The sequence below is a fragment of the Hoplias malabaricus genome, chromosome 11, assembly GCF_029633855.1.
Source record: "Hoplias malabaricus isolate fHopMal1 chromosome 11, fHopMal1.hap1, whole genome shotgun sequence".
Lineage (NCBI taxonomy): Eukaryota > Metazoa > Chordata > Actinopteri > Characiformes > Erythrinidae > Hoplias > Hoplias malabaricus.
In genome coordinates this window covers 35,527,675-35,554,162 of record NC_089810.1, presented here as the reverse complement: position 1 = coordinate 35,554,162, position 26,488 = coordinate 35,527,675, and the positions used below count along the sequence as shown (strand labels likewise).

The 26,488-nt window shown below is 39.4% G+C and overlaps 1 protein-coding gene across 7 annotated transcripts in view; it reads right to left on the bottom strand.

Annotated features, from left to right (window-relative positions):
- The window catches only part of ppfia1 (PTPRF interacting protein alpha 1), a 63,169-nt gene extending 37,199 nt beyond the window's left edge, over positions 1 to 25,970 (bottom strand). For all 7 annotated transcript variants that reach the window (XM_066684271.1, XM_066684272.1, XM_066684275.1 and 4 more), the window contains exons 1-6: positions 25,101 to 25,970; positions 21,713 to 21,973; positions 6,356 to 6,457; positions 3,543 to 3,707; positions 3,285 to 3,359; positions 1,968 to 2,069 (exon numbers count right to left, since the gene is read on the bottom strand). In XM_066684271.1, coding sequence (XP_066540368.1) covers positions 1,968 to 2,069; positions 3,285 to 3,359; positions 3,543 to 3,707; positions 6,356 to 6,457; positions 21,713 to 21,973 — 705 coding nt within the window. In that variant the 5' untranslated portion in view covers positions 25,101 to 25,970. The remainder of the gene's footprint in view (positions 1 to 1,967; positions 2,070 to 3,284; positions 3,360 to 3,542; positions 3,708 to 6,355; positions 6,458 to 21,712; positions 21,974 to 25,100) is intronic.
- Between the last annotated feature and the right edge of the window lie 518 nt (positions 25,971 to 26,488).

The following is a 26,488-nucleotide window of genomic DNA, read 5'->3' as shown; positions in this document are numbered from 1 at the left end:
TTTGAGGACAACTTTGAGGTCACTTAAGCTCAGGCCATTCACAAACTAAAAAACCTAATTAAAATGTTCAAATGTGGAGCAGGCTCTACAGCTACGACACAGATTTAACTCCCTAAATTCAGCCTAATCAAATAATCTCAGAAAGAAACATCTTGTGACTCATTTGATCCAGAAAGAGAGTTGAAATCTCCCTTTCCGTGTGATGAGAACTTCCCAAGCAGAGCGAATGGACGCAGGAAGCCGACTGGTGAAATTAACAAATGAAAATAAAAATGTATTTATTTATTTAATACTTGATGGTATTTTATTGTGGAATTGAGACTCGTTTTCAAGGGTTTTAATAAGTTCTCTCTATAGGTATGAAGTAAAACACATGAAATGTATTGTGTTTTTATTTTTCTCTGAAATCACGCTTAACTTTTATATCTTTTATATCTAGCAAATAGCTTTTCAATTCCCTGATAAAAATACATTTAATCTTTACTTTTAAAAAATGGTATTTGGGAAGAAGTAAAATCACTTGGGGCTGAGTCCGGGCTGTAGGAGAGATGAATATCATCTTGGAATCCACAATCACAGTAGGATCCTCAAAGTCATGCTTGTGTTCCTCATAATGGTGTTGTTTTTATAGCGAGTGCAACAAAACTAATAACTGAAAAGAGCTGTTGTTTCTTTACATACGCTCATTAAATATCACTTCAGAGAAGCATTCTAAAATGATCTGTAGGATTAAACTATAGCGATAAAAAGAACTTACTGAACTCACCCTTGTAAACTTCCCTTTTTATAACACATCCCAAAGACACAGAGAAAGGGTGAATATTAAACCAGTTGGGTGAGGAGTTTGGTCAATACTTACCAGGACAGCAGTAAAGGTTCAAAATATGAACCTCTTAAAATCTTTTATTTTTTGTAGTGAATAATAATGTTAAACTGCATACATTAAAGGCTAAGCACCAGCTCTATGAAAGTGTCCAACAAATAAATACAGTGGAGTTTGAGTTCCTAACTTGTGTTTATTGATAGTCAGAAAACATGTTATTTCTTACTAATTGAAGGAATAAGGTTTAAAAGACCTGTGACGTAGATGGTGGACAACAACTCTAGAAGCTGCACTTAATTTAATGCAAAATGATGAAAAGGTGTGTTGTTTTTGGCTGCAATCATTCAATGTACAGTGGGACATCTGTGAACAAATGGCCCAAAGATCCCAAAATATCCAGAAAATGGACTAAATTTGTCCACTTTAAACGGGCACTTTGGAAAGGACCATCCTCTCACTCCGTTATCTGTAGCTCATTTCACTGGCGCTTTTCCAACAATATGGGCATGTAAGGACACCAACGAAAGGTGTTCAAGAGCCTCTGTAACATGGAGGTAAACAGGGTAAGGACACTCACTTCGCCTGTTTTAGTTGGTGTTAGTTAACGTTAGCTTGACTCGCTAAACTCGGTGGCTCAGATTATACTCGGCTACGTAGCTGCATTACGGAGGTTTATAGTGTCGGATGAATTCGAGTTCGACTTCGATCACATTTACAAGAATAACGGTACCTCTAAATTTGAGTTTAGCTTATTGCTAGGCTATTGTCATGAATAATGTTGGTTATTTAGCTAGATACTGTCATAACAGTCAGTCATAACGGTGTTTTACCGCGGCGTTGTTCAGTTGTTGTCCACCAGTGACGTCACGGTTGTGTTCAAGAATTTCCGTAGCGAGCTCGGGTTTTTCCGGGTTTTAAAGCAAATTAAGCTGCTATTTTTATTTTAATTCATACTTATATCTGTCAGTAACTAAAATAATGTGAAATATTCATGGAGGTCCATTAAGTGGTGCTTAGCCTTTAAGTTTAAATTACAGTAGGAGGAAAATTACTCTAAATAAATATTCGAAAGTTGTGCATTTGTACAGATTCAAGTTTTATAGTATTTTTTTTTTACTTGGTGAAGAGGTGTATGTTTTACTACCTTGCCGTTGGTGTTTGGAGTGCTCTCAGAGTTGTGGTTGATTTCTGTCTGACCATCAATCAGCACTATTTTCTGATTATTCTGATCTCGGAGCATAGCTATCTGAAATTACAAACAGAATAGATTAGCAGAAGGCTGACAGGTTATAAAACACTTCTGACATTTCTAACTATTAGCCCTAGTCAGACCATGCAGCGTCACTCTGAATTAGAGCCATGCCCACATCAGGAATTACAGGTTTAAGCTGGATATCTTTGTGACAGAAATTAAAGAGAAATTTGACTGATGTTGAATAAAATATTTCCAAACCAGAGCCATTTTACCATATATACTTATTTCTTTCAAATGTCTGAAGGTCATTTAAAAAATGCATCAGTATTGCTACATGCTAATAAGCTAACACTAAAACTGGAAACCTCTCCAAAGTACCACACACACACAATAACAGATTTTGCTCACTGCAGAGTTGAGGTTTTGTCAGTTTTAGGCTCCAGTTTGAAGAGCTGCTGTTGCTTTATAATACTGTTGAAGTTTAATAGTAGAATCACATTCAGTGTGACATCATTTCAGTGTACAGGAAGCTGTGGTAGCTGTAGTTCGCAGAATGTAGCTTTATGCAAATGTAACTCCTTAATGTTCATGTCACTCAGAGGAGTAACACTGAACGCATCACTTTCATAGAGAAATACTGCTTAGCCCAGAACTCCTGATATGGGCAGTAGTAAAATAAAAGCACTGAGGTTTATTCAACGTGTAGAAGACCAACTGCTGTAAATTTTATATCTGTGTGTTGAACACTTCTAGGATGAGACTCAAAAGCCTTAAATCTGTTAAGAAGTGAACTCACATTCTCTCTCTCTGGCTCTGTGTGTGTGTGTGTGTGTGTGTGTGTGTGTGTGTGTGTGTGCGTGTGTGTGTGTGTGTGTGTGAAAAATAAAGAAAAAGGGGCTTTGTGTTGTGGTTCACTGGCTTTACATCTGCATTTCTAAACACTCACACACACACACAGAGAGAGAGAGAGAGAGAGAGAGAGATAGACAGAGAGAGAGAGAGAGAGAGAGAGAGAGAAAGAGAGAGAGAGATGAAATCTGGGTCATTCTCAGATCCAGTTCTCAGTCTATTGTCAATCTTAATCCCATTGCACTGTGTATTTCTGTAATCCTAATAAAGATTACTGCTCCTTAAAGTGTTCTCTAATCTTAAAACAAAACAAACAAAAAAGAGCAAATATTATCAAATTCATATAAAAAAAAACAAATTACATACTACGAATATTAATATTAATAATAATAATAATGAACTTCATCCTGTGTTTACCTCTTTGTGTGAAGCTGTGAGTTGTTCCTCCAGAGCGCTGCATCTCTCCAGAGCCACACGCAATCTCTCCCTCACCTGAGATACATGATAGAATTATAATCAGAACCAAAATACTAAATTTACTATTAATACTTTTAACTAAAGTATAAACAGACTGAGACACATACACACAGCTGCACAATGAATGTTTAATTCAAACTCACTGGTTGTTTGTATGTGGGGCTGTGTAATTGGATGTGAGTGTGTTTGAATGTGTACCTTCTCGTCCAGAGCTTTGTGGTGCTCAAATAGAGATTTGAGGGCCTTGAGGACCTCGACCTCGCTGGACACACCAGCAGGACTCTGAGCTTGTCTTTTCACCACCGTCATCCTCAGAGAGCGCTCGTGACGAGAAACCAGACACTCCAGATGTTCCAGCAATAACTGGAGAGCGAGAGAGAGAGATACTTTTCACAAGCCATTCGTGTGTAATATTTTTAGTCAAACGTTGATTTTCTGTGTGAAAAAAAAGGACGCATATCTTTACAAAAGGACCTCTAAATCATTTTCCAACCACAGTTATTTTCTAACTAAAAAAAGAACTGACTTTAGGCTCAGGCCAATTTGAGTTCTGTAGTGGGATTCCAGAGGGCCGTCATCCCAGTAAAGCCTAGACTCATCTCTACACTCCTCCTCCACTCCTCCCTTTAATCCCTCGCTTCACCCCTCCACTCTCTGGATTCGAGCCAACTGTGTCATGCGCTCAGGGCAGAGAGATTAACCCGACACACACTTCCCTAAAGTCATACATTTCCTCAGAGCCTACAAACACTTCCCTAGAGACACACACTCGCCCTTAACCATACGTCCTTGACAACACACCCTAAATGGCAAGTCCTTTAGAACACGCCCTTAACAACACGAGTCTGGGAAATGCGTCCTAAAAACAGATCCTTGGAAGCGCGTCCTTAAAAATCAGCCCTTTGGAACACTTCCATGGAAATCCATACAGAACGACAGATCATTAACAACGTGACTTTAAAATATTTCCTTAGATCCTCGTCTTTCAACACAAGTGAAAAACACATCGTTGACAACGCATATCTTATTAAGCATCCCTTAACAACTCATTTATTCTCCAGTACTTACATTATGTTCTTTTAGTTTACATATTCCTATAATTCTGGAGAAGAGAATGCAATCTACCTTTAGGGAAGACAACTAGACTTTAACTTTACATTTTTATACTGTGTACCACGCCTTATTTCCGAGACTGTAGCTATTATATTTACCCTAAAATTACTTCTACTTGTTACTTCTACTCTGGACTCAGCACTGCAGAAACTGCACTATGTAACCCCCCCTTGATTGGACAGTGCAACAGTAGGGGGAGCCCACGAGCAACAATACCAATACCACGTTGGCTGTTTCTCAATACAAAGTATGTCCAGTTCATACCGCCATACTTGGTAGTACAAACATGGCGAGTTCGACTCGCGAGTACAAACTCCCGAGGACACTGTGGTCGTTATGTAATTGGAACGTTGGCGCACGTGATGAGTCACCATCTCCGTGGCGCAAATAAATTAATAGAGCTGAGGTTGGTGTGAAATGCATTCTGGGTTATCTGACTCTCTGAAGTCTACAGAAGTCACGTCCCAGTGCCTCCTCGATACTATGAGCGGAGCAAGAACACATCCTGGTATTTGAACTGTATTTAGCTAGATGTGGACTTTTAAATGAAACAGTACTTGGGCTGAGACTGATGACCTTTCCCAAGAACACGATAACAGAAGTACAGACAAGAACACTTTTGGAGAAACTGCTCTAGTGTTCCTTTAGTTTGTACAAAACACATTATATGTACAGATACACTAAAATCTCTACTGCAGTGCTGCTCAGAAACGCCTCAAATCAATTTTTCCACCCAGTCCTTTTCCGCTAGTTTCTAGCTGCTGGAGAAATGTGAAAAGAGGTGAATGTTCACATTTTTCTGGCTCTTTTTATCACTACTGAATCAGCAGGTTTAATCCTTTGGCTGCACTAAAAGATATTCACACAACAAGAGCCTTTGGCCATTTCTCAATATGTTCTTGTGTGTTCCTACATTCTCATGTTCTTGCTTGACGTCAACATCCACTGCCGAAGTTGTGCTCCAATAATCAAGAACAACCTGAAAAGTCCATCACTCACTGTGTGGCATCACGAAGTTGCTCTTGCAAGGTGAATTCTCAAGAACATTCTTCTAGAGAACAGTCCATTCTTAATATTGAGAAAAAGCCATTGACTACACATTCACAACAGTTAGTTCTGACCTACAATTCTGATTGGACAAGAGATATTCCATTAGGAGCCACACAAAATGCGCTTATATCAACGGCACGCTCCTGATTCTGTTTTCTACATTTTTCTGAAGGTGATCCACACAGATTTAAGTTAAAAAATGTACAACTTGAACAGAAAACCCCATAAAAACAGCCCATTATAATTAATCTGACCCGCTCGCAAAAACGTGTCACACTGAAATTGCCCGTGGTTTCCACAAAGTTTGTTTTGCGGAATCCAATCCACCATCTGAGGACAGCTTTTACAGATAAATTAACATCACACAAAGCAGTTGGTCTGGGGTAACGTACATCTGAGGCCTCATGCCTATGACCCACACACAGTCGTGCCGATATTTAGTATAACCGCACTCTCCCGTGTGTTATTGCCTTTTAATAAAAACAGTTTCCAAGCGTGGTATTTGTTGACAAAGTTATGGACATAGAGTCCATGTCAAAGTTCACTCAGAAAACTCAAAATATGCTACGATGAAACCATATGAAAAATAATGTCTGTAGCTTATGTTTACTTCTTAGTTCGTCTTCATACTGCTCATCTGCATTTATTTAATTGAAGATGCCAATATTGACATGAACTCATGAAACATATTTTAAATGAAGTGTATTGGACAGTCATACAGAAACACAGCTCTGGGAAAAATAAGACTTATTTATAGCATGCAATTTTTTGTCCAGTGGTTTTGTCCATATATATTCCCCAGAGATTCCCATCTAAAAACACTACATTTAAATTTAGCCGGTATTTACCCGTGTGTTGTTTCTCTCTGCTTTGAGTTCGGCGATCTCCTCCTCCCTCTCCAGGAGCTGCTCCCGGCACAGATTCACCTCCTTCGTCAGAGCAGCAAACTCCTGAAAACACACACGGAAGACGTCAAAAAAACTGCCTAATGGTAAAGCAATAGTAAGAGTTGGTTGACTTCTTTGCTTTTCGTCTCGATTTAAAATGTGAATTGTGTGTGTGTGTGTGTGCGCGAGTGTGTGTGTTAACCTAGTTACTGAGATTCCGATATTTAGCCCCATTACCCTAAATGACTCTTTCTATCTATAAAATGTATGGGTGGCCTTTTACGTTACAAATGCAGGATATTAATTTGGAATGTGTCAATCATCATTACCAATATTTACCAATTTTTTTTTACATACTAAGATCGCCTGCAATGTGTAGTGTTTACCACAATCAACACAGGCTGCAGTTTTCTGTCTGCCTCTGAACTCAGTGAGGAGATACGGATACGAACGAAGGAGAAAATGTGGTAATTACAGAGTGGTCTAAATTCCTCTGAATTCCTCACAGTAACCAGAGATACATCAAGCGCCAAAGAGTTCAGCGCTTCTTACAAACTACTAATTACCTCCTCTTTTTGCAAAACTCTGTCTCGCTGCTTACAAAGCACTCGGTTCACATTCATCCAAACAGTAACGGCTAAACGCATCACCGTGAGTCAAAACACTCCACAACAGTGTTAAAAAAAGAGCACAAAAACACAATAATGTGTTAGTGTCCTCATTGCATCACCGCTCTGTCATCTGTACCATGCCCATAAAAGCAGTTCCATGTCCACGCTGGATCTGTCTGTTTGAAAAAAAGAAAAGCCATTTCCAAAAATAGCTGCTATTATCGCATGTGACAAACAAAACTGATACATTCTGGCACCGTCAACACGAATCAGTTTTTATTGAAAATGTTGTTGTCACTGTTCTCATGTGAACGACAGTAAATGGAGGTTTTCTGAAACGCTGGCTTCACACAGCGTGTCCCGTCTCTGGATGAAACGTAGCTATAGCTCATCACTCTAAATAGTGAAGTACATGAGTCATTAAACTACAATGTACATGCAGCCAGCACTACATTTCAGATTCACACAGTATAAATGATGTTGTATTAAAAACATATAACAACCTATAAGATCTAGATTCAGTAATTTCATGGGTAGTGTACTACACAGGGAGTATGGAATGATTTGGGATTAAACCACTGCGTTTCTCTCATGCGTCAGGGTGTTTTTGAGGTCTCTCTTTAAGAGGTACGATGGCCCCCTACTGGACTGGTATGAGAATGCAGTCGTTTTCATATTCGTCTAGATGGGGATACAGTGAACCTCTACTAATGAACTTTCCAAGACACGAACCGGGCATTTGAATATTTTTTGCCTCCACCAACGAACCATGACTCTAGAAACGAACCCAAGCCTCCGCCGAGCCGGCGGCTGGAAATGGCCACTGACCCCAATCAGCGAGTCTCCCAGCGCCCAGACATCGAAATTCGTGCTAAGTTAAGCCGTATCTACGCTTCGTCTCCCCACATTAAGCCACCTACTCTCCGTTATTCCAACCACCCCCACCTCCCAACAAAGAGCCAGTGCCTGTGTTACTCCTCCAGCCAGTCGTCACGTCTTCAAGGTAGCGATGTGTAACCACTTAACTTTATTATTTCTTTTTTATTACTGTTACCACTGTTTTTCTTTTTTCTTTTTAGTAACGCTACATGTAATGTTTTACCTATTTGAGAGTGTTGTAAACATATATCAGTGCAAAAAGAGTGACTTTCGGGGCGGGGGCTGGAACGCATTAATTGCTTTTCCATTATTTTAAATGGGGAAAATTGACTCGAGAAAAGAACTTTTCCACTTACGAACCGGGTCACGGAACAGATCAAGTTCGTAGGTAGAGGTTCCACTGTATTTTCACAAATGAGTAATTGTTTAATATATTTTTGTTACACTTTACTGTATCGATTCATTGTGAAGGCTTTAAGACACCTACAAAACCGTTCATAGCAAGTGACAAACATCTATGATCACGTATTCCAACAAGTGACAGTTATAACACTTCAAAACTAAAACAGACTAAAGCAGCTAAGTGAAACAAGACAGTAACCTAGATTTTAAGTCCCTTGTTATGAATGAACACCTACAGTAAAGTAGTTGTCTTATTGCACGGCGCATTAATCATGTTTAAGTCTTTAATGACCACTTAATTTACAAGATCCAGTAACCGGTGAAAAGATTTCTCAGAGAAATCCAGTTGAGATATGGAATTCCTGAAACTGCCATGATGCCAAAGAGGGAATGATATATATGTGAAACTGCTGACTGCTGTAATTTCTCAAAGTGACACACACTGCAATATTCTAACTTTTGTCTTGAATATTCTGCCAGGATTTCCAGTGCTACTGCATATTTCTGGATGGAACATGGAGGATTAATCACAGAAGCTACAGATACAGTTATATATATAAAGAGAGTTATAAAGAACCAGATTAGAAGAGTAAATGAGATTTAACCCAGGCATGCCTGCTACACACATTAAATAATCCTACAGCAAAGAAAGAGATTAATATTTAGAGCTCTAGGGTCATTATAGCTGTTTTCGCTATGTACATCATTGTTTAAAGCACATAAAAATACATTAATAAATCTGAGTTTTCTTGCTAATTATGCTAATCTGTTTCCTTGGGGCCTCCAGTGTAAATGTTCAAAATATTTCTTATTAATATCTTGATAAAGTCTGATAAAAATCTGCTGTACTTCACCAGTATTGCTCTCCTCTCAATGTAGAATGGACGGTCTTAAACCAAATCACAAGGCTAACAGGGCTCCGCCCTCACTTTGGTTTTAAGCAATCTCACACCTGAGCCCAGTCGTACAGAGCTGAGTAAATCTGGCGCTTGTTCCAATTTTCTATTCGTGCACCAATTCATAACGTATCTGTAAATGGGGCTGGTAGTTTCGTCACAGAGATTGAAACCTCAGAAAACCCTAAAGAGCTGTGAAATCACAACCACAATTCAAAGCAAAAAGCTAAAGAACACAGCTTCTTTTTCCTCAAGCAATAACTGTAGGAGCCATCACTGGTCTCGAGGTTGTGTGTGTTGCCATGGTAACCAAGTTTCATTCGCCAGAGCCGTCAGTCATGCACATTAATTTGAATATTAATACCACACCCACTCCAAAGTCAGAGAGGTCTGATTGGAGCATTCTGGTGATTTATTTATTTTTAAATGAGTCGTATAACACCCACGCTTAACATCATAATACAATAATTCAATATATTAAAATATGTTCCCAGGGGCTTTAAATATAGTCACACAACTACATAATAACAAATACATAATAGGAACTTACATTAAATTGTGTTTCTTTCAAAGACAAAAAAAGACAAATTTGTAAAGGACCCAGTCTTTCAGTGAACGCCATACATTTCCTTTAAATTAAAATAATTAAATATTTTATCTTTTCACAAACTGAAATATGGCATAGATTAAAAGTCTAGAATATGTATATTGCACACAATTTCTTATTCTGTTACAATGATTACTGACATGAATGTTTTAGATGTTTCATTTTCCTGACAGCATTAATACCTTCAATCATCATCGTGACTTCATATATCCAGTGAAAGTTATGCCAAATAAATAAATTAATTAATTAAATCACTGTTAAATCGGAAAGGAATTTGGAATCCAGAAACACCACAACATATCTGCACACGTAGAAATTAATAAGACATGACTGCGCTTTCAGTTTGTATTGGACTCAAGAGGAAAGACGCCCTCAAGGCAAATGTGCACTCTGACTTTTTCATAATAAAGCAGCCACACAATTTCAAATACCTAAAGAATGTAGTGTGCTATATTTGCAACAGCAAGTGCAAAAATCCACCAATCCACAAACAGAAAACCATAGCTACAAAGAATTACCAGGAAATAGATATTTTGTGTTTTATTCCCTTATCTGCAACATTGTATATTTGGGAAATACATTGTAATGGTCTTTAAACACATGTTTTCTGTTATTCTTATTTTCAGAAAATCAAAACCGAGTGATCAGTGGGGGTTTCAGTCTCTGTCAGAAGTAGATATTGACAGGAAAGAAGCTTTAATTGTCCTGAAAAACACAGCTGTTCATGTGGAAAGGTCAATAATAATCATCAGCCCTAGCTCGTCATGGTGATGTAAATGAGTAAAGAGCGGGTTCTGCGTGATAAAGATCAGTGGAACCGACTGGAGAACCTGCAGATATGATGGAAAAACACACACAAACAATTTTATCTTTCCCCATGACTCACATTTCCTGGGTGGGCTTCATTTATTTACATCAGGCTTTAGTCTACGTAATCCTGTTGTGTGGTTGCGCATGTGCACTGCCACCTGTAGCTACACAGTTATGTCTGCAGTGTGGAGGTTCTTCTCATTTTCTGCAGAGATAAGGTCTGGGATTAAAGTTCTCCATCAATACCTTTGCAAAAACAAAGGTAAAATACCAGCGATGCTCTGAAACACACTCGCTCTCAAGCCGTTTTCTAGACAATACTTCTGTTCTCGTGTTTTTGGGAAACGTCATCAGTCTCAGCCCAAGTACTATTCCATTTAAAAGTCCACATCTAGCCAAGTACAGGATGTGTTGCTCCGCCCATAATATCGAGGACGCACTGGGACGTGACTTCTGTAGACTTGAGGGAGTCAGATATCCCAGAATGAATTTCACAACAAACTCAGCGCTATTCGTTTATTTGCGCCACGGAAACGGTGTCTCATCACGTGCACCAGCGTTCCAATTATATAACGACCACATTATCCTCGGGAGTTTGTACTCGCGAGTCGAATTTGTGCTACCAAGTACGGCAGTTCGAACTGGACGTACTTTGAATTGAGAAACAGCCTCGCTCAAAACAAACCCAGTGTTGCACCAATTAGCGCACCTCTAGAACAACCATTAGTAAACCTTTGATCAATTATAAATGAACTACACTTAATAAAGACACAACTAAAAACTACAAAATACCTGCAAATACTCAAGAAAATGTCTGATGAAAAGAAAAATCTTCCACTTTAATCCGAGAAGAATTTGCTTTCAATACAAAAAGATTAAATTATCGGTTTTTAATATCAGTATCGGCTACACCAAGGTTATCGTATCTGCCCAAAACATTCTATCATCAATGTCATCATCCCCAATGATAACATGACTTCAGTGATCCAATAAAAGGTCATTAGTGTCATGTCTTCATGTCACCCTCTTCACATTTCCCACTAGGCTTTTTATTTTATTATTTTGGTTCAATGTCATCATATTCAACATTCTCAATGCACTTACACACGAGCCCTATCTGATCATTAAATATTCAGGACACCACACAGAGCACTAATGAAGCCCTCTGACGTCCAGCAGATGTTCAGTAAGTGACGAAGGATGAAGTTACTGTTGAGCAGCTCGTTTGTCAACATTGACCCCTTCATCACTGGGTCAAACTAGGGCTGCGAATAGAAATACAAATACTCTGACGGTAAATAAATAAAATTACTCAGCAATAAATAATCAATCCTCAGGCATAAATGTGGTTGGAAATTCAGCGTATTCTGCAGTGACATAACTCTCAGATGGAGCTGAACTGGTTGACTCTGTCTGGTTGACTGAGGGAATGCCAGACTTTGCTAAGCTAGATAGACTAGCGAAGGGGCCAAGAGAAGGGTATGGAGCTGGAGGCTTGACCTTTAAGCTGCTGTTGAAACATCTGGCTCTGAAGCAACCTGGCAAACCTGCTGCTGCCGTGGTTAAAACAGACCAGCCTTTGTCTCTGACTATTCTCTCTCTCTCTCTCTCTCTCTGCCCCCCCACCACTTACTTCTCTATCCCTCGCTATACTCTTTTCTACTTTCTCTCTCAATCCACCCTTCTCTCTATTACTTGCTTTCACCGTCTCTGCTCAACTTCCTCCACTTTTATCCTTCTTTCATGATGCCTTTTTCACCCTCTCTTACGTTCTCTCCTCTGTCCCATTCCTATTCTCTCCTTCCTCTTTGTCTCATTCTATTTCCTTTCTTCCTCTCTTTTCTCTCCCTCTCTGTACAGATATATTGTTCGCTACATTCCAGGACATAAAAGGAGAAAGAGAAAGTGTTTAAAGGCTCGGTGTAATTTTTTCCTCCTTGTAAAACAACACTTTGTGGTGTGCTTTCTACCATAAAAAATGAGCATAAAAAGGAATCATGAAAAAAAAAAGAAAATATAAAGAGGCTAAAAATATTTGGTCACCACAAAACCAGTTTAGAGCACACAGCCCATTTTGAGATAAATAAAGACTGACAGAGCCAAAACACAGGCCCAAAATGGTCCAAAATCTTCCCCCCGATAGTTTTTTTCTGGTTCAGGCTGATGACAGTTTTAAGTTCCACCTCTAGAAACACACACCATTATAAACAATGTGCTATGTTACTAATATGTTTTATGAAGAAAAAAAAAACAAACACTTGTGGTCAAAGGAACTATATATTCATGGGTCACTTTACCACAACAGTGCGCTTTCAGCTAGAAAACAAAATTCAACTACAGTGTTTATTTTTATACAATAAATTCTCTATTTTATTTAGTCTTTGCCAGTTCTTCACATTAGCCACGTCACGCACAAAGCTCAAATGCATCTTTTAAAACCACTGCTAAAACAATGCCACTGGAGCTAAGCACACTTGGAGGGGAAGGCTATCTTCCCCGAATTGCTAGCACAGCACTTGTGACATGGATGAAGGTGGAGGGTCATCCTACACACCCAGAGAGAGAGAGGAGGACAGGTTTGGTCCCTTGAACTCTTAGGAAGCTAAGGCATCTATGTGGAGCTGATGGGTCAGTCCTAAAGCCTTGGTACAGAAAGTTACAGTGGGTTTTAATGTAGCAAAATCTTCACAGCAATTCTGACGCATTCGGTTTTTTGTCATTTTTATCTTATATGATATCCATATATGATACTGTAACTCAGTCTATACAATATCTATAATTAACCAGTGCTGCATCACGCTGACCCACATTCCTCAGCCGTATTAGACAGGACTTAGCCTTCGCTTGGCATTTAGCTTCGTTAGCATGTGCACCGGACGTCACTGAGGGCTTTCCACTGGAGCACAGAGGTTTCATCAGAGGAGCCATTTTACAACAGAAAATAAGAACTACGTTTCTGTACTTCAGATAGAACTAAAGCAAGCGTGTGTGTGTTTCCCAGCCAAGAAACAACACGAAAATGAAGTGGAAAGTAATATATTTGTTGTACTTAAGTGATTTAAAGATGTTAAAGAGTAAGAAAGTTACATTTCAGATTTTTAATACTAATGTTCTTTTGCTCATTTTATTTTTCCACTCAATCCTCAATGAAGCCAGCTTTACCAGAGTAGAATGAGAAGAAATCTAAAGTTTCTATAGTAGAGATAGAGCTAAAACCATTTTAGGTTTGTTTCCAAATAAGAAAAAACTGGGTGGGAAAACACTGAAATAAACACACACACCCACACACACACACACACACACACAGAGAGAGCTAAAAGCAGAATGAAAAAGAAGAATGAAAGAACGAGATAAAAATAAAACACATTTCATTCAATGGAATACACAACAATATACAACCTCAAGTAATAAAGAAACAACACACACGGCACAAAGCAACTGAGACAAATCATCTCTGATCCACACTAAAGCCAGGGTTTTGTACTCAACTTATTAGCTCAAAATCTCAGTCTCAAGCTAGTGATTTCTAATCTACAGTCGACACTTGGGGAGAAAAAGCCCATAATGTGTGATGGGCAAAGACCCCGCTCAGGGATTAGAAAGGTGGGAGGAAATCAGAGGCTTTTACAAAAGAGAGTAATCTTAGTGTTTACATATCAACAGCATTTTAACCTGAACAGGTTTCCCCCAGCAACCAGTGAAAACTGAAATGCTCACATTTTTTATACGTTAGAACACATCATGTGTTCATATCAGGTGACGGGGGGAAAAAAAAAAGTAGACACGGAAAAATACATTACAATACAACGAGAGAGAGAGAGAGAGAGAGTCTTTAAAGCAGCAGCTGGTGTAAATAATGTTCTCTGGCTCTGGACCTTCATACTTTCACTGAAATGGAAAAATAAAAGCCGAGTGAATTCAGGAGTCAGAGTTTCCAAAGTAAAAAGGAGGTTGGGTTTTACTGTATAAATTTAAATTAGAAAGAAATATATTCAAGACAAAAATCGAGGCTTAATATCGTTTTCTATTGCTGTTATTTTTTTTTAACAATGCTTATATACTTTGGTCCTATTATAGAGAGATAATTAAAAATCAGAACACATTCCAACACAGTAATCAACTTACACATGGAAATATAACAGTTATAATCATTAATTTTGTATATATTTCCATTTATTACCCATCTCAGAACACCATACACTGTATGAAGGATAAACTGGTTCATTCAGGGACTACAAAGCAATTTCATTCTTCATGTCATTTTGAACCTTCCAGAAAAGATGTAGAAATCTGAAACATAGTTTTTAATTATTATTCGTTAAGTTTTGGTGATGAATCCGACTTTGTGCTCCTTAATTCTATAAAAAGAAAAACTTAAAAACAAGAAGAACTTTTTAATTAATTAACAATCAACAGTGTGGATCTTTTCCTGTCATTCCTGAGCTGATCACGAGGACGATAAGCCTGTGCTCTAGTCATCTCACGTGTTCATTTACACAGAATAACCACACAGGGGGAATAAGGTTCACTCAAAGTGGGTTTGTTTTCCCATTTAAGAAGTAGATAGACAGATAGACAGATTGATAGACATCTGTCTCTCTCTCTCTCTGTGTGTGTCTCTCTCTCTCCCTCTCCCTCTCTGTCTCTCTCTCCCTCTCTCTCCCTCTCTCTCCCTCTCTCTCCCTCTCCCTCTCTCCCTCTCTCTCCCTCTCCCTCTCTCCCTCTCTCCCTCTCTCCCTCTCTCCCTCTCTGTCTCTCTCTCTCTCTCTCTCTCTCTCTCTCTCTCTCTCTCTCTCTCCCTCTCCCTCTCCCTCTCCCTCTCTGTCTCTCCCTCTCCCTCTCCCTCTCTGTCTCTCTCTCTCTCTCTCTCTCCCTCTGTCTCTCCCTCTCTGTCTCTCCCTCTCTGTCTCTCCCTCTCTGTCTCTCCCTCTCTGTCTCTCCCTCTCTGTCTCTCCCTCTCTGTCTCTCCCTCTCTCTCTCTCTCTCTCTCTCTCTCTCCCTCTCTGAGGATTGATGAATTGACATAGATGAATTGCCATAAGCATGGAAGGATGGACTGAACAAAGGGTGAAATGCTGCAAGGAAGGAAGGAAGGACGTACAGCTGAACTGTCATAAAGAAGAAAGGGTGTAACAACAGAAACAGGAGAGGACGACTGGACGCAAGTATGAACAGAAGTATGGAAAGATGTATGGATGCACAGACAGAGATTAAGTGATCAAAGAAAGCAAAGACTAAGAGAGAGAGGACAGAAGTGAGAGAGTGTGAAGTCCAGAGTAAACGACAGGAGCAACACTTTCTTTACTGATCTCAACCGTCTGAAGTAAAGAGGGAACCTCGGTCCCTTTTCAGTCAAACCCCTCACTTCAGCTCAGTGCCTCAGAGATCGTTAACACTGATATTTAAGGTGAGACTAAACAAAGCCTCGAAACACCAAAACACACGCAACACACCCTCCTCCTACTCCCAAAACCACCAACGCACCCAACTGTGACCCCAAGAGGTGTCCAGCCCTTCGCTCAGGAATGTGTGTGCGCACACACACATTCCTTAGGACAGATACACACACACCGGAAAGAGAGCAGTACTTTCAAACCCCCTCCCCTCCCTCTGTGTGTGTCTGTGTTTGTGTTTTCCTATGTTTCCAGGACAAAAATAAAGCAGGTAAACAAGGCCAACCCAGAATCTCAACAACTAGTTTTATGTGTTGTTTAAATTACTTTTAAAAGTAAGGTTTATTATTATTATTATTATTTATTGGGTTGTTTAAAGTGTCCTTCCATTGTATATTTTCTTTCAAAACTATTTCTTCTATTTTCACCGATTTCTCACTGAAATCTTGTGTTGTAATCATTTGCTCAGCTACACTGTTAATGAGAGCCTTCTTCAATGTATTTGGGAATAATAAAAAAAGGCAGCTACTGTTCACATTGTGAAAGATCTTCATAAAGAAGTGACAAAGAAAAATGCTCCAAAACAACTTTAAATTAACATCCATTTGGGCCAGGGGTGGTTTTTGCATTTTCCTGTAGAGCTGCTATTTTGAAGATAAGAAGGTAATATATGTGTCTTGACACAGTATGAAAACAAATCTGTGTGTGTGTGTGTTGCCCTGAAGCTGTGCATTTTGAAAGCACAGAAAGGAGGAAAGCAAAAGAAGAGAGAGAGAGAAAAGGCCTGGGAATTATCTATTTAAAAAGCTCCAGCCACGACAGGAAGGAAACCGAGTTTATCTACGCTCTTTACACACACACACACATGCCCATTGAGACACAGATACAAGCAGAGACACATGCATACACCCACTGAGACACAGACAGACACGCGCGTCGTATTTTATAGCTTTTCTTACTTTCACTAAGAAAATGAACATGTCAATAGAGCAGAGAAGTCAAATCTGGACAAATATGAAAACTACTATATTTCAGTGAAAATTAAAGGCTGACTTCAATTCATCCTCTTAGATCAAACAGTGGGATGGACAAACACACACACACACACACACCCCAGTGATATACCATCTGCTTACCATTCCTTCGCCCAAGAATACACTTATAATCAACACAGAAGCATATTTGGTCTGTAATCTGATTTGTTTTATTGTGGTGAATTTAGGCTCATACAGCACTGCAGTTCTTGCTGATGATGGACACCACAATTAAAACTGTAACCTTTCCCATTTAAAATATAAATTCTTGAGAAGTACAAGTGCAAAATAAAGGCGATAACTATTTCAGTCCTTCACTGAGCTACGGAGATCTTCTATTTTCACCAGTGCCCACCCTTATGCCCATCCCTAATAATTCCCTGCAGAGCAGGAGAAAAGCTTGTGCATAAATTAACATCCTTCTTCCGGCACAAATCTCCAGCCTCCTCAGACTCTCCAGCTTCACGCTCTATATTCCAACTCTCGGAGGAACCATTTATCAATCCCAGCACAAGCCCAATCAATGACCTTCTCTTCCGCTGGAGAAGAGAGAAACACCTGAATAGAGTCTTTTCAAAAAGAACTGGAAAGGGAACATGCTCCGACTTGGAGTAATTAAGCGTCATTTACTAAAAAGACAAGTTATCACACAATGGCTACTGCACATGATAAATATTTCTGGAAGCGGGGGAGGGGTTGTAGATCAATAGAATGCAGCTTCTTATGAGCCTCACCATACCCAAGTCCAACCTGGACTAAAGGAGCATTACGGCACAGTCACTGAGGTCTGGGGCAGTGGAACTGTGTTTTAATCATTCAACTAATCATTCAATTTCACAGAGGTTTTATAGCATGTACTGCAAAGCCTTCCTGGAATATCTGTAGCTGTTACTGCACCAAAGAGGAATATTTCAGAAAAAATTCAATGAAAGGGTGTCCACAAACATTTGAACAGCTTTCCTGCTTGACGAGTTTTTTAAGACTGATATATTAAAGAGACACAACATCATATGAGCATGCTTTTAGTGCCTCGAAAACCGTCATAACCATGATTTCTACATTTGTTACAAGTTGTTTTGAGCTACAGTCTTAAATAAGCAATTAAAATAAGCATAATAATTAACGTCATTTTTGTTTATTTCCATCTAATTCCTTATTAAGACATCACTATTTCATCCAGCTGACCACTGATCATTTTTACATTTTGGTCATTCGAATCAAACACATTACGTTTTTCAACAGAATGCAAATACAACATTACTTTCAGATAAAAATAGAGATATTACCTAAAAAAGAGCAAATACAGAATACTGTGCAATATTGGTTATTCTTAAGTCGTTCCTACGTCGCGTCGTAAACCGATTTTCGGTGTAAGTCGGAACATGCGTACACACTGTACGTAAATAACATACTGTAAGCACTTATCCGATCCTAACACCTATCCTCCTCGGTCTCGAGCCGCGTAACCGTGTATTCTTCCGCCGCACACACCAAACACGAAGTTCACGTTACGACGTTTACGACACAAAACCACTCAAGTCGAAAAAAGTCTTTATGCAGTAAATGGGAGATGTGTCGTAACCACAAAACATCGTATCTCGGGACTGACATAACCCGAGGACCTCCTGTACTCATTTAAAAAAAAAACTACCATTAGGTTTGTCCACTAGCATTTAAGTTTGGTTTAATGTTTTATAAACTGCATTTTCCATAATATTATATTTCTAATTTAGGCGACACAAAAATTAAAACCATTATGGATTTTAATGTCTGCACTTTAATAAATTCATTCTTTCATTCATTGCCTCTAACCACTGATCCAAATCAGTGTCGCGGTGGGTCCAGAGCCTACTCAGAATCACTGGGCTCAAGGCAGGAACACACCCTGGAGGGGGCGCCACTCCTTCACAGGGCGACACACACTCACACATTCACCTACAGACACTTTTGAGTCACCAATCCACCTATCAACATGTGTTTTTGGACCGTGGGAGGAAACAGGAGCACTTTAATAAATTATTTAACTTAATTAAAAAATAAATAAATAAATAAAAAATAGACAATATTACTCGACCGATTAAGTCGTAATTTGGCACTTCACCTTAAAAAAAATCTTCCCATAAAAAAAAAGTTACCCATGTTACGATATTTTAATTAACAAAAAATTTACATCAGCAATTGAGACAAAATCTCAGGTTTTTACCATTTTCTGCCATTTGTATTATGCTTTATAAGCTAAATTTTATAATAACTGGACCACTGACATACTCTGCAAATATTTAGAGAAAAAAGCTTCTTCCATTAACTCACCACTGAACACAAAGGTTTTTTCTTCCTGTGTAAAATAACCATTTTGAAGATTAAAAAAAAAAAAAAAAAAAGAAACCAAAGGAAGAACTGGCTGCTCACTCTGAAGAGTTCACCCAACTGTGAGCTCCAATTAGATACAGATCATAGATAATTAAAGATGGTCTATTATGTTTATCTTTGATTATCTAACTCTTAGGCCTCAGGATGAAACACTAACCAGTCCAGGACCCGGAAAAGACAAAGATGAAACTAAAAGTTCTGGTTGAAAATGTATTTTAAAAACTTTATTTTGAGAGGTTATTTTTATTTCTCTTTCCTGGTCCGCCTCTCATCCACCTGAAAACTTCCACTCAGCAGACGCTCCATATTGTGATCAGTCGCGATCAGTTTGACCATCTGCTGAGGGCCAGAAGTTACAGCCTCTTCATTTTGATCCCGAGGCTTACAAACAACCTTAGATTACACCCCCACCCACTGGGCCCTAAAAATCAGACCCACAAACCAGCCCTAAATACAGCCCCAATACAGACCAAATAGTTTATAAAATCAACACTGAAAAGCAGACTTGCTCTCAGAGCGAGGACACTTCAGGGTGTAGGAGTGTTAGTTCACAGCATGGAGCAGTTTTCATGTTTAACTCCTTAACGTCCTTGTAATTAAGACATTTGTTTAACACAATCTTTCGTGATAGCAGTGACTTCTGAATCACACTCATTTCTGTCACAGGAAAATCTAGCTTAGACTCGAAAGGCCTTACATGGGCATGAGACGGAATTACACACAACTTCATTATTTGATTCAAACCTTTCTTCGCAAGATTCGCAAATGTTAAGCTCCAATAACAGATCTCATAGGAAATAAAAAGCTAAAAGCCCACTTGTTTTTAAGTATATACAAATGTAATTGTAGTTTAAATACATTCCACATAATAAGAGTTACCAATGTCATTTCCAATTTTATATTTAAGTAACAATATACAACAGGGATTGCTATAATGAGATATTGGTACTGGTCGTCATAGGTGCTGTGGTCGTGATAGGCACGAGACCAAAGACAGAGGCCCTTAGATCACCACGGCCCCAGAAAAACATCATAGCTAGGTTATGTGTAGATAGTGGAGTACTACCTGAAGTGTTTCGGTCAAAGTACCATTATCATGCAATGTCAGCACTCCTAGATCATCTCTCAGCCAATCACACTTCAGGGTTGGGAATAACTGTGGTATAATAAAATATTAATACTTTTACACATTTCAGTCATTACGTAATGCAGTCTGAGTCACTAATGCCTAGACCTGCATCGCCATGGCAAGGTAACAACTCACAGCCCAACTCAAATTCTAAATAAGTTCAATTAAAAAAAAAAATTAGTGCCACTTCAGATCAAACTGATCATAAAAGGCATACAGAACTTTAAGAATGAAAAGTGACAATATGCAGAGTGACTTTAAGAATTGGATTCCTAGGTGGACACTATGTGGAGGACAGAATTATGCAGAGCCTGAGAACAGCAAGTGACTAGAGCCAATTATTATGTAGAACGAATTTAAAGAAACAGCAGCATTTATGAGCATGAAGGGTGGTGTTGGGATGCCACTGAAATGAGTCTTTTTACATGTTGTTATTCACACGCACACACACACACACACTTAAGGTAAATTTCTTTAATATTGAAAATAAATGCACCTACAATCCACCTACAAACGTGTGTTTTTGGACTGTGGGAGGAAACCGGAGGAAACCCACGCAGACACAGAGAGAACCCACCACACTCCTCACAGACAGTCACCCGGAGTGGGAATCGAACCCACAACCTCCAGGTGCCTGGAGCTGTGTAACTGCGACACTACCTGCTGCACCACCGTGCACATGTTGGATGTTTTCAGCTGTTTAACACTTTTTGTCTAAATCAGTGGTAATTGCTCCCAGTAATTAATGCTGATGTTTGTAAGCACCAGTTGAATTTCTATATTAAAACACAACCTACTTGAAAAGTGGTACTGGCTACAAAGTACTCAATGCAGTCACTCATCTCTCCCCAGGGAAAGAGTCTATGGCAGTGACTGGGTTAAATGTGTCTAGACATATGTATGACTTACAGTGACAAGCTCAGAACCTGCATTAACAGCCTTTAAAAAAAGTCTTGTTAATAAACAATCATGTCATTAAAAATTATGAATGGCATTTCTTTAAAATGTAACTAGCATTCATTCATTTTTTCATTCATCCTTCCAGGCCATGAGGCCCACTTTCTTACCCAGGCATACAAACGTAACCCCGAGAAACTAATCAAAAACATAAACTCTGACCAAAAGCTATCCGTTTTGAAAATAAGAGACAGAAGATATCTGCAGAAAAAGAAGTTAGCAGTGGTTACCTGAGGCAGGGCGGTGTTGAGTTGTCTCTGAAGTGAATCTCGTTCATGGCTGACCTCATGCAGTTTGCTCTGAGTGAGTCCAAGGTTCTCCTGAGTTTCTCTGAGAGTGTCCAGCAATCTGTCCCTCTCCTCCAGCATGGAGACCATCAGGGACTCAAAATGTCCCTCTGAATCAGACTGTAATGGAGAGCCGGACCCCCGGCCACCCCCATTACTGCCCACCTCTGCCTCACTGATGGTGGGCATCACCTCGCACATCATCTAAAAGATCGGGGAAAATATAGAGTTAAAAACCTGGAAATCGGTCATTTGACATTATTCAATAGTCATTATGGCTGTGTCTCATTACGCACTGAGCTGCCCTGCTCCCTAAAGAGGCAGTACGGTAGGTTAAAGAGTGTTAGAATTAACCTTACAAAAATGATTGAGTCAGTTTAACAAGACAGAGACTACATCAGTCCTCGTTACTCAACTCCTGATAAAGTGTTATCAGCACTGCAGTGACACTGACATGGCAGCAGAGTGGATCAGTCACAGCAGAGCAGCTGGAGTTTTTAAACAGTGTCCACTCACCGATCACTGTATAAGACAATTACATCGTCTCTCTATTGCCCCTTTCACACATGCACGGTTATCCAGAAATGTTCTGGAGTTTACCCAGAGGAGCTGTATGTGTGAACATGACCATCCGCTACTTTCTTCCTGGACCTTACACGGACTATACACTTCTCGTGCCCTAGTAAAGACTCAGAGTCAGCGCATGTGAGAACAGTGCGGGAAATGATACAGTTTCTCTTGCAAGAGCTGCACAGACACTGCTCCACTCCAAAAACCACGTGTTTAATGTCCCGCTGAGAGAGCGCATCTGATTCAGAAAATCTCTCGCTGTGAGCTGCATGTGTGAACAATCACTCCAGGACATCTCCGGACCTAATAATCCAGAGTTCCTCTAGAAATTCTCCATGTTCATGTGTAAAAGAGGCTCAACTCACTCTCTCTCTGTCTCACACACACACACACACAGTCCGTGTGCGCTTGTTAAAACACTGGCATTTCACAAAAACAACAAAAACCCATTCCACGTCAAAGAAAATCTGAGAGCAATAATCTCTTCCCTTTACGTCAACATGCCTCTCTCTCTGACACTTACATAATCCTTCCACTGAACTGAAAGGCCAAAAGTATTTGCACTATGGATCTGAGAGCAATGTGCTACTTGGAAAAGTAAATGGCACAGAGCTGACGTTCCAAAGAACGTCCACATTCCATCACTCAGCAGCCACCCAAAGGAATTACAGAACAGTCAGAGAAACTGCAGAGGGCACGATGTTTACACGACGGGGGAGAAACTTTTAAAGATAAAACTCTGTTGTGCAGCCAATTAGACAAGACATGTGTGGAGTCTGACCTTTGTTTTAGATTTGCAATAAACCTACTCTACACACGGAGGCCCAAATTCAGTAAATATATCATTGTCCTAAACCTAGGCCAAAATGGTCCAGAAAGTGAAGAACAGAATGTTAAACAATTCAACTGTAGTGAAGTATAGATTGACACTTGATATCAAAAAAAGCCCAAGAAGAGCTGGCCATGCCCACACTGTGTATAACCTTCTCTGTGGTGAATAAACAGGATCATTCAGGGACTACAAATGAATCTGATTCTTTTTCTCATGTGCTGCACTTTATCATAAAGTTATGACACTTACATTAACACGGCTTTCTCATTTTTAGTGGTAAAACACCTACAAAGTCTCAGTGAAACCAAACCCAAGTGAGCCAAGGTCCTACACACAAAAGCCCGAGATCATGTGAGTTGGATTTGCACAGATTTAAAGATGCAGAGCTGACAAATCAGTGTTTTCACTCAGTTTAGAGAGAGATTCAACACTTATCACAAAACCTCAAGCCAAAACCACTTCCCTTATGAAACCACTGTGCTCAGCTGCAAGACAATTGCTACTGAAGCTCCTTACGAAGCACTTTTACATTAGATTACCATTCGAATGTGATGGGTATGTATACTCCTAAAGAGAAATGGTATTTTTAGATATTTGTCTGCGTAATTAAATAGTAAAGATGTAACCAGTTGTTATGAGACAAAGTTATGAAAATGATGACCCTTTGGACAATATTTATAATGGTTTATTATATAATCCAGTACTTTTTTTTTAAATACTTTCATGGGGAGAGACAAGCATCCATTTAAAAACATCCGCTTAAAAAGGTGCAGTACGTGGATAAAAAAAGCGACTGAATATTGAATGTATACTGATGTATACTGATGTATTCTCAGGAGAACGCAGTCGTTTATAAAGCTGAGAGATCCCCCCTCCATCAAATCCTGTAGATCTAACATAGATACAGTATTAATGCCTGAGGGGGAGGGAATTTAACCTAATTTTGCTTCTGCAAATGGACTGTGATGTTGCTACGCAGCCATAAGGAGGTCAAACAGAGGGAGATTTATAACAGTGATGCAGGGGACTGGGGGGTTGGGGGTGTTCCATCTCCAGATGAAGAAGGGAAGGATAGACAGATGGTACCTGCGGGATACCTGGATGTCATGTGACTTCTGAGCACGATATCAGCCAATCAGGGCAAAGCCACATTCACCTTTTTACTATAATACTACTGAGAGACTGCTTAAAATGGCATTTTACCGTAGATTAAGTGATAAAATTGTATTTTTAGGAAGAAAGAAAGACATTTCCTAGTATTTTATGGCCATTTTTATATTTAGAAATACCATTAATATTGTGTTATGTAATAAAAGTGATATAAAACTGTAGAGCTGTGGCGAATGGTACCAGATGTCCTTCTCTAAAAGCTTCTCACCAAAAAAAATATTAAATGAAATGACACAGAACACACAGCTGATATCTCACTTCACGTAAACAACTGAGGTCAGTGCTGGTTTGTACAGATGAACTAAAATGAGGGATTGTGTTGTAGCAGCGGAGACACCTGGTTCCATTCACAAACACAATACAGAAATGAGTCCATAGGTTTTACCACAATCTACAATTTAACCCCAAATCACTCTCCATCACCTTGTTTACATCAAACAGGGGAGGGGAATGAGTTGCAATTACAGGTTATTCCTAGAACCATTTAGGAAGCTTTGTTTTTAAGATATTTAACTTGATTTAACTTGTAATTAAGCAAGGGTCACCAAGCTTCTCTAGAATTAAGCATTCACAGCAGAGTCTGTTTACATCTCCAGGCTGGAATTATGTGGACACCAAGAAGAAACATAAGTGGAAGGCAAATTGACTTACTACTAAACAATTTTTGGGAGAGAGAGAACAAAAAGAACTCCCCACACCAAACAATTCACCACCAACAGCACGTTTTACATCCATTTGTGAAGGAAGATCTGTGTTTACCTTTGCAGATTTGATGTGGTTGCTGTCTTTAGGTTTAAATCCAATCTAATATCCAGCCCAGAAGCAAAGTGGTTGTATTTTAAAAGCTAAAGCCTTTTAGTTGAAGATTCTCCTTCCAGCTCTCCACAGCACTGAACCCATCCAAACTGGATTCAGAGCAAAAAAACAGGCAGAATCAGCTCATAAAGTTGGTAAGTTGGACAGAAAGTCCAATGCCAAAAAAATAAATAAAAATTAATCAAATCAGCGACACATCGTCCTCTTTAAAAGCCACTGTTTTGATTTGCTTCCAGGCAATGCATAGGGATCCATAAAACACTGGTATAATCCAAGAACTGATATTACCTCCAATCAAAAAACATTTTCTAGGCAAAACGGAAGAGAAACTGTATAATCCAAAATGTTGATTTATAATGAAGTAATCTGAGATGGTTTAAGACGATGTCAATGTTTGAGCTTTTTAAAGTGCTAACGTCCAGCTTAAAGTTATCCAAACCGACGTTTAAGGACGTTTAATATCCAAAGAAAGCATTAAGAACACGTATAAATCCTCTATTTTGTGCTGTTTATCTGTTCAGAGCCGAGCCTCCTCCTGCTGCTGCTCAGATTTCCACTCCGAGGAAAAAAGCGGAGCCGAGTCGAAGGGGAGAGAGAGGGAGCAAAGTGAGGGGAAAGCGTCAAAAAAACACCACAAGTGCGCTGATTGAAGCACCGAAAAGACACTTTTTCCCTCCGGTGTGGTGTTGCCGTGAGCATAAGGCCGAAAAAACCCGCAAAAGCACCATAAATACGAGCTTTTTTCGGCCTTTTTCAAACTCACTCCGCTCCTCCAGTTTCCTGCTCTCCCGAAAAAACTCCGTGCGCGATGACGCGGCGGCCGTGCGCGCACTATGACGTCAACGCGTCGATTCCAAGAGGCTTTGCGTGACACATTGGAAAAGAAAATGGCCTCCAACAGAAACACAAATAGGCCAAAGAGAGCAGGGTTTTACGCATTCAGACCCCAGGTGCCTAGCGCATTTAGAGCTTTTCACAAACAAACCTGTCAGCTCATTCCCATGATTTTCACATGTTTTAAATTAGGAATGTGAAAACACAAAGAAACAAGTATGTGTTTACAAACATCATGTCTTAACAGATGTCTTATCAGGTCATTTGGGGAGGTCTATAGCATTCAAGAGGCATCGGTTAATACCATGAGTAATACTATGAGAAAACTAGTTTTTTTTTTTTTCATGCTGTTATGATGGTAGACTAGCATTTCCAGTACATGGTACCTACCTTGCTCATCCCCATGAAATATAGTTGGGGATGTCGCAAAATCTCTAACAGGAACCAAAGGCTTAGAAAAAAAACACAAAAACACACACCCAGAGCAGCAGGCAGCC